A 9605-nucleotide genomic window follows, 5' to 3' on the forward strand; every position below is an offset into this window, starting at 1 on the left:
TACCTTTCCTTGTGCCAAAGGTCCAACCCTATTAAACTGGCAGAGAAGCTCTAAAAAATTGGGTTCCACGGATCACACAAGCATTCTCACATAATACATTTTATATGTAAAGTACAATATAGTAAAAACACATTTAATAGGTCATGTTCACATGAACTTTCTTAAACCAATGTGTACGTGCCTTTTCGGCGGCACTGCAGTCCGCCACATTTGTTGGGATGCCACCCACACCAATGGTGCTACACCGCCATGGAATCTTAGTAGATGCCACCCGTGAACAAGGGGTTAAAAGTTGTACTGATCCTCTGTACAAGATTTAATAAAAAAAGTTACTACCATTTTCATCTGAGAATTCCACATGCATGCAGCAGACCTCAAATTCAAGCAGAATTTGAAAAATTGACAATGCACTAGCATATGGCCTTGGGATTAAGCCATATTTTAATTCGAAGATACTGAACAAACATTTATGTATCACGAATAGTTTGACATTACATTTTTTTTTTTCTTTTTCTTTTTTTTAAGAATCTCAACTTCTCATTGAGATTTATAATAGCTTCTTGTACCATGTTCCTTTCTGAAATCAATTGAGTTAAGCAAACTCAACTTGTTTATGCTCTGAATATTTAACCTAAATATGCTGGGAAAATGGCTCCACAAGTGCTTAGCTATACAAGTCAATTAGTAACCTTGTGACCTCACCAAATTTCACTTTTTCTAATGAAATCAATATCGATGTTTGTGGAGCCAACTGTGTGTAAAACTAAACTCATTGAGTATGGCATGTACATACATCCCATCCCTGCAACACTGGGTTAACATGCAATAAAATAGCTAGCCATGCTGAAAGTTGTAAGGCATCCTGTGGTTATCTGTAGAGCCTTCTTATAATTCCCATTCAGAACCTAATAGTAAATGGTTTTTCTTCCCAATCAAGCTGCTTTATATTTTATACACTGAAAACCAGTAACAGTTCTGACCAACAATCAAAGCTACCTCTTGTTATCTTTTAGTTTACACAAATATTTTGGTCTGGAGCTACATTTGTATCAAAAAGAAAAAAAAAAACATGCAAGATTTTAAATTTCAGAAACTATAAAATTACTGCTTCAAAATATATACTGCATATTAAATTTCTGTGCAATACCAAATTACAAATTACAGCAAAGCAGCAGTCTTCTTCACTTAATAGTGTTTAAAAGTATCACAATTTTGTATTACACAAAATACAATCTCTCGACCATTATTCTTCATTCAACATTATTTTCAAACAATTTTCGCAATTAATTCTGTCTTACACAAAACAAATTTTCTCACATTATATTCTTGGTAAAAAATAAGAATTGTAAAAGGTTAATAACATATATTTTTTTTTTCTTGCTTTATTTCTTAGGCAATAGAGCCAGCATTAGAGGCAATCCTAGGCCACAGATCAGCACACTCCTTTGCTACTGGACCAGTGATGGCTGAGCCTGGAAGAAAAGTAAAACAGTTTAGAGACAAATAGATAAATGCTCCAACTTTTAAGACATACTAAGAATTCATTAAATCAGCATATTTATGCCTACAGAATAAAAGCTGATCTGACATTAGATATAACATTTTTCAGAAACTTTCAGAAAGTAAAACGAAAAGGCTTTCAAAAAACATATTGCCTTATAATATCTAAATGTAAATGAATAAAAAATATTTTACTACATAAAACTCCCTAATTTACTCAATTTACTTTTCTAGAGCTAACAAGCTCTTCTCAAATTTCATACAAGCATTTTTTGGCTTCAGTATCCAAGTCTGGATCACCTACCCGCAAAAAAATTCAAGTTGTATAAATATTACACTTAGACTAATCATCCACCAAAAATTCAATACATACCTTTCATTTCTCCTTTATTATTTACTATAACTCCCGCATTATCTTCAAAGTATATGAAGACGCCATCCTTCCTACGGTACGGTTTCCTCTGCCTGACTACTACTGCGGGATGCACTGTGGAAAGACAGATTATTTAGCACATTTTTGTAAATTCTCACACAAATTAAGAGAAAATACCAAAATATATATATTTACCTTTCTATCATACTTCTCTGTATAATGAGCATATCTATATCATACTTCTCTGTATAATGAGCATATCTATATCATACTTCTCTGTATAATGAGCATATCTATATCATACTTCTCTGTATAATGAGCATATCTATATCATACTTCTCTGTATAATGAGCATATCTATATCATACTTCTCTGTATAATGAGCATATCTATATCATACTTCTCTGTATAATGAGCATATCTAAGAACATCACATCTTAGATTTCAGGTACATGTTTAGAAGAGGACCACTTGAAAAAAATCACATTCAGGTGGTCTTGGAACACACTAAAACAAATGTGAATTTTGTAGAAAGCTAAAGGCAAGACCACAAGTCCATGAATACAGACTTCCATGGTGTGGTGGCGTGTCTGCTTTGTGCTCCAGGAAAAGCAAACAAATCTCCATGGGCATTCTGGGAAGATAGAACCTAGATATCCCTGACACTATCATTTAAAAGTACCATTCCAAGCTCTATTTTACCAAATACAGATAAGAGCATGTTTGTTTTCTTATGCCAGACCACAAAAAGGTCATGGCATTGGCTCATGTGCTTTTGAATAACTATTTTTACCTTTCTTCCTCAATTCAGGCTTTCCCTTCTTGACAGTGGCAGCGACAATATCGCCTACAGCAGCAGCTGGCAGACGGTTGAGACGACCCCTAATACCAGACACGGAGATGATGTACAAGTTCTTGGCTCCTGAAATTCAAGACAGACCATGAAACAATTTTGTAAGGGTTCAAATACCTCGGGTTTAAAAGTTCAAAATATTGTTCACTACACAATGTAACCAGTACTACTTAATGAATTCCACGATTCCATTGAAAAATCACAAACTTAACCAATCCCTCAAGAACATGTTAGATTGAAATCATACCTGTGTTGTCAGCGCAGTTCATGACTGCCCCGACGGGGAGTCCCACAGAGATGCGGAACTTTCCTCCCGCGGTACCTCCACGTCCTGTACAAGATATTAAGCATTAGGAATACCCAAATTGCACTTAAAATTTAAAAACATTCCAAGCATACAACATCCATGCTTCCTACTTTATCCAATCAAACATTAACAATAGAAATTATAAATTATTCTCTATATTAAACCATAGTGAAAGTGGTGGATTTAACCTATTAAATAATTATATTTATATTGACAAGAAATAGTTTAAGAGTATTATCATCTTTGTGACCATAATAAAAGTTGAACAAAACTAATCACAGTACTGTAGGCCAAGAATCACTTGGCAAAAACTTGTCCTCATATTATGCAATTCTGTAGTCTTTGCAATCCCTGCTCAAATATTGGTCAACAAACCACCATATATAATTTTGATAAACAGGGCTTATGGGCCTTCCTGGTAATTTATCATTGAATACGGAATCAGTCCAAACTATCTTACTATACTATAAAAGCACTAAAGCTACTAAAGGTAGGAGGCTAATAGTGCTTGATATGGTTCTATATATTGCCACACAATGGCAATTATGCTTCAAAGACTTTCCAATAATTCTGAACAAGTTGCGCATCCATAAGACTAGTGAAAAGGCATTGCATTAGGTGCATTTTGTATACAGAGCTTTCGACGGCAAAACTATCTCAAGTATAGCAACAACAAAGGCAGTAATTATGAATGGCACAGTTACAGGACTTGGGACTTCAATACCCTGTTACTGCCAGATCATGTGTATAGCCATTATAAACCACATGATCTGCTGGGTACTGCTATACGCAGGAAGTTCAGCTGCATATAGCAGACTCCCAAATCCCAGCAGCAAGATGGTTGCGAGAAATCACTGGATTCTATGATGCCGAGAGATTTCCAATTCCTTCACTGATGGAATAAAGGCCCAAACCCCTATTAATTCTAGTAAGAAAGATCTTTTAGACATCTTTGGCAATTTATCACAAAATGAGGAACCTAAGCTGTGCCTTCATTTGCCTAAAACATAGGCATGGAGGTTGTGGCAATCACTTACATTGTCCTTAATAGGGATCATGCCTATCCCAGGAAATGGAGGTCAGGATCATTTTCTTGGGTTTCTAGGTTTCTGGAGGAACTGTTTTTAGACAAATGCTATTCCCCAATACAATATTTAATAAAATTGCCAACCATCCAATCAAACCTGTTCCATAAAATTACAAACTATCCAAATGAGGTCTATGGTATACATTTACACTGTTAAGATGAACCCATTGGTGGTGAATACATTGGGGCCTATCACACTCACTTTTCCTATTACCTTTCTTTCCACACAAATTTTGAGTCTATGCATGCAGAAAACCTAGATGAAGCTGGTAGCAACCAATTTTTTTTTTTTAAAGCTTGTGCTAGAGGATTTATATTAGTGTAGATTGTTGTTATTTACAACAAAGTTTGAACAAGTGTTCAGAATACCTATACACACCCTATCAACAGTATTGTTATCGATAGTCCTCTCACACTATACCACTTGCAAGTAGTAATTATGTCAGGGAAGCCCCACATTATCCAACAAACTTATCCTCAATACGAGAGGGCATGAATGTTAGCTTGGCAATTGCAGGATAAAGGAGTTACACAGCATTTATACAAAAGCTTTACTATATCCCATGCAGGGGGCCATGTCCAGAACCACCCTCCTAACCCTCTGTAAAACATGCCTCAGTATATGGCTATATGGAGCCTACCACCGATATGCAAAATGAAGTACAATATACATTCTAAGGGTTACCAGGGAAACTGCAAGATAAAATATGAAATATAAAGTAGGTCGCAATCATTCAATGAAAGGAGCAGTGATCCCTGCAAGCTAAGGGAAGTTATTGCCCACAAGCCCATCCCCAGTGAGAGAAAGAGCTCCCTGCATTAAATAATTTAAGCACATGTCTCTACATCATGACTGGTCAAACTCCATCCTCCTCAGATGTGTGGTTCCTACTCAAGGGAAGGGGTTCTGGGGCAGCAGTATCTATCAGCCACAGTTAGGTATTCTGAACATTGACCTAAACATCACCTAATAGCACATGGTCTTCCTTGGATATCTAAGTGTAATATCTATCATGATGCTCGTGTGCTTCCTAGGGCCTAACTTTTTTACACGAGGGCAGTACTTCTCTGCATGATAAAGAGGCCATTTGCATAAGGAAAGTACAAAAGAATTAGGAAAACTGTGCCCACCTAACCTCACTTGTTTACCCCACCCCATAAACTTGTGGGAATTTTTTTTATCTCTGACTATCATGGATATTAACTCAAAATAATGGTTATAAACTATAAACCCAAATAATTTTTAAGAACATGGACGAGACTGACTTTCAAGGGTACATGAAACCATTATTCCATTAAAACAAATTCAGAACTCCAGTGGGCAATGTGGACATGCTTTCAACAGTTACAGGTAATACACCCCTCTACCAAAAATGAAACTAATTATCTCAAGCACGATAAATAAGAGGTTTTACTGGCCATTTACCAAGACTTCCCTGCACCCGAACTAGTCTGAACCAGGACACTAAAAATATGCAACCCTTCTTTTTTATTATTATTATTATTATTATTTTTTTTTTTTTTTTTTTTTTTTAGATAATTGAAGAGTATTTCATCCTTCTGACTATATATAAAATGTCAAGGAAAAGCGAGCCTGCATACACGATACTGAACACGGTTCTTACAATTGGATTTCATCAATAATTTTGCATTTTTAGGATTTGCTCGAAAAGCAAAATGGCAAGTAAGTTGGCATACACGTGACAAAATAAGACGAAAGTATTGGTACCAAGGATATAGTGTATAATTTCTTGCACGACTACAGGACTGCCTTTCCATGACTGACAAACGGGCCACACGAGCTCAACAATGTGCACTTCTTCGACCTCCCAAAATCTTATGGACAGTGAAACAGGCAGAAGTTCTAGTTTTGGTAACTAATTGTCGTATGGCAATGGTTATACGATGTACGACTTGTAAGGCTCTGGGCAAACGGCCCTAAGGTATACACACTTTGAAAATGAACATTATCAAAACACTTTCGAGGACGAGTGCGACATTGTCCACCCGGTAGGAACAAAATTCAAGTTTCTCGTTAATATTGCGAATATCAGCCGCAAATTTGTTTCTAATGCATATTTCACATCTTCAATCTCACATTTCCACTCATGGCACATTATCCAGGCACTCGATGACGGATATATAAGTCGATAAAAACCCAAGACTCTGAACGCACCTCTCTTCGACATTGTGGTGGGGTGATGAAGAACTGACGAGAGCGCATGCGCGGCGCAGATTATTTGTGTTGCTCTCACTCTACGGGATCACTATTCTGCAAACTCCTCGGAAGACTCATTATCCTCACCTGTATTCAAATATATATGTTTATATAGCTCTGTTCGTCTCTCTTTTGTATATTGGAAATAATAATATGAATGAGACTTTATATATGAAGCATTAATTTGAACGGAGGACGAAGACTCTACGCGAGTGCAAAGCCATTTTTGTGTTGTTTTCACTCTACAGGATCACTATTCCGTACCTATCCCAAAACATTCAATACATGCATTCATAATCTCTTATTTGTACTTTAATAACTTCATTATTCACTACATGATAATTCCAAGAGGCAATGGGGACGCAATAGGCGGCGTAATGGAAGTACTAGTTTGGACGGAGGATGGAGACTCTACGCGAAGTGCACGGCCATTTTAGTGCGTTTGTGTTGATGCTGAGAGGAGGCAGTGGCAGGTAACGTTGCCTTATTTTGGCCTGTTGTTTTAAGTTTCCACCTTCTCCAGTGGGTATACTGCTTTATCCTCAATGCCCAATTCATTCGGCAGGGGTCGGAAGAGCGTTCAATCGCGTGCAGACGAGGAAATTTGAAAATCAAATCGCGCTCCCGTTATAGTCTACGTGGAGTACACGGCCATTTTTGTGAGGGGATGGTGGCCGACCCGTGGACTTTTCTGCGCGCCAATTCTTTATTGCTGGGCCATTGGCCTCTCACTGTAGGCTACGAACCCCCATCAAATCACCCCAAGGCAAGAATTAGAGTGCGAGCGAAGGCAAAATGAAGCTTGTTTCCGAGTTACAAGCCGCGGGGGAGGGGGAGGGGAGGGGGCGGGTCCCGGGCGGACGCGGTGCACCTGTAGCGCCAGCCGAGCCTATCTGTGCCTCCTGTGCCCTCCCTGGCTGCCCCTTCGCCTGCCTTGTCTGTGCCCTGCCCGTGTGTGTGCCCCGGCCCCCTTGCCGTTTGCTCTGGCCCCTCGCCGCCGCAAGTGCCTTCCGTACTTCGTGGTTATTATGCTGGAACTGCACCTGTCCGTTCCAGGTTTCTAATGTGACAGTTGAGCCTTGCTTATTTCTCCCTTCAATTGCAAATGCAGTTGCACACTTCAGGGGTCGTCTTTGGATTTATATTTATTTTGTAATATTTATTTGTAATATTCATGTTATCTTCTATATATTATGTAGAATTAAATTTGATACATACCAGTTCATCATATTTGATACTTAGATCTTATGTTTACATAATGAACTTCATTCAGATGTATTCATATTGTACTAATATGATTTTTTATTATTGTTTGTTAGACATTTTTCATGCCCACCTTTGAGGTCAGTTATATTGAAAAGATTATCTAATTATATTGAAAAGATTATCTAATTACTTGTATTTTTCAGAAAGGACTAGAAGATGGCTCCCCGAGGTAAAAAGAAAGAATCGTCCTCCCCTCGGAAACAGCTGAACATCAGGGGATTCTTCAAGCCCTCGGCAAAGCGGGAAAGAGAGCAGGAGGAGAGTGCAAGTAAAGAAGCAAAGGCTGTAGAATCCCCCAAAAAGAGGTCAAGGCAGTCCAAACAAAGTACAAACAACAACAACAACAACAATGCCGAAAAGAAAATTCCTGCCAACAACAACAATAACAATAACAACAATAATAACGAAAAGCCATCAGCCCCAGAAAAGAAAGGCAAAGGTTCAGCCGCCCAAGAGAAGCCAGCCACCTCGAGGAAGAAGCAGAAGCAGCAGCCGCCAGTCGTAGAGGAAGAGGAATCAGATCCCCTATACATCGCAGACTTGGATGGCAGCGATGACCTGGCAGGCTCTGACAAGGAGGACGACCCAGAGCCCGTGCTCAGCATTGCCGATTCTCCGAGCAAAGAGACCTTCATCCTGACCCCTCAGAGCCCTGTGCAGAAGGTACGGCCCCACCCGATGTGTTTTGCACGTTCAGTCAATTTAGACAACTTTTGTTCATACTCTTGTGTGTTCATGGATGGATAGCTTAACCTCTTGTGGACAATGGCGCTTGTATGGCATTGTTGCAGGAACCTGATCCTTCCTGTAGCATGATCCTGTAAGCTTGCTGGGTTGGTCATGGGAGACCTGCCATAAAATGGAACACTGGTTTGGCAGAAGTTTTTGGACAAGGGGGATTTTATTAGTGATTACAAGATTTGTCTTCTCTCTTGGGTTATTTTGGGAAGTGCTCAGAGGGTGTTTTGGCCTCTACCTGCTCTCTTCTTCATTTCATATTTGCTCTTTAGTCAGAATTGGGAGTCTGTAAGCATTGCTGGTTGTAAAAGACAGCAACCAGCAGCATCTACTCCACTTCAGGCTAGACAATTTTGTATTTAATTTAGTGCACCAAGAACCAAATTGCACATCTTTTATTTTGAAAGCTACTTTTTTTATAATTGATTAAAATTGCGAGATTAAAGTACAAATTCATTTGTAGGACTGACTACCATTAACAAGGCAACTGTATTGTAACCAACTTTAGATTTAGCTTTTTAGTTTACAAAATATTTTTTATTGTTATCAATATTTGTAGTGATAGTATTAGCAATATATTAGTTTTACCATTATTGTTATTCTTGTTATAATCATTATTTTATTAATATATTACTGAATAATTGTTTACTCCTTGGTTAGCTATTCCTAATTTTATTTTATTTTTATGAATAATATTGTTAATATTAGTATTAATTCCCCTCCCCTTATTATGAGGATTAGGATTAAATAATATAACAATTTAATTAATAATATAGAGCAGTGGCAGAATACCCTTCATTTATTGTAATATTATTTTCATATTGTTCGTTGCAGGAACAAACAGTGCGATTCAAGTGTAAGGTTTGTGACCAGTGGTTCCCAAATCGTTACTTCCAACGCAAGCATATGTTGATGGAGCATGAAGACCAGAGATACGAATGCCGTGTATGCAGCTTTAATTCTGTTGATCCTGAGAAGCTGAAGAGCCATATCATCAAACAGCATGTCACTAAGAAGGAACGGAGCGAGTCTGTATCGTTGGATGCGGTGCAGGTGGACTTGGATGAACTCATGACGAAGCATACCCCCCGAAAAGTAATGATGGAAGACGGAGTTGCTCTCGGTAGGGATGCCAGTAACAAAATGCGCTTCATCTGTGCAATGTGTGAGAGAATTTACACCAGTAAGTACTCTCTTGAACGTCACGTTCGGTGTCACACTGGTGAGAAGCCCTACACGTGTGATGTTTGCAACTTTTCAACT

The 9605-nt window shown here is 38.4% G+C and overlaps 2 protein-coding genes across 4 annotated transcripts in view; one reads left to right on the forward strand and one right to left on the reverse strand.

The window, feature by feature from the left end:
- Positions 1-1100: 1100 nt before the first annotated feature.
- LOC125032103 (60S ribosomal protein L23) lies at positions 1101-6367 on the reverse strand. The gene is made up of 5 exons (XM_047623096.1): positions 6297-6367; positions 2974-3057; positions 2667-2795; positions 1874-1987; positions 1101-1472 (listed from the first exon to the last, which is right to left on the reverse strand). Exons 1-5 carry the CDS (start codon positions 6307-6309, stop codon positions 1390-1392), a joined length of 423 nt encoding a protein of 140 aa, XP_047479052.1. The 5' UTR covers positions 6310-6367; the 3' UTR covers positions 1101-1389.
- Positions 6368-6666: 299 nt separating this feature from the next.
- Positions 6667-9605, forward strand: part of LOC125032102 (zinc finger protein 26-like) — a 5382-nt gene continuing 2443 nt past the window's right edge. Inside the window, exons 1-3 of one of the 3 annotated variants that reach the window (XM_047623093.1) lie at positions 6667-6811; positions 7748-8267; positions 9177-9605. The exon at positions 9177-9605 is cut by the window's right edge and continues 2443 nt beyond it. In XM_047623093.1, coding sequence (XP_047479049.1) covers positions 7761-8267; positions 9177-9605 — 936 coding nt within the window. In that variant the 5' untranslated portion in view covers positions 6667-6811; positions 7748-7760. Of the gene's footprint in view, positions 6812-7210; positions 7395-7747; positions 8268-9176 lie in introns of those variants that run through there. The other 2 variants (XM_047623095.1, XM_047623094.1) reach the window with 2 other exon arrangements.

This window comes from Penaeus chinensis, chromosome 14, assembly GCF_019202785.1.
Source record: "Penaeus chinensis breed Huanghai No. 1 chromosome 14, ASM1920278v2, whole genome shotgun sequence".
Taxonomy (NCBI): Eukaryota; Metazoa; Arthropoda; class Malacostraca; order Decapoda; family Penaeidae; genus Penaeus; species Penaeus chinensis.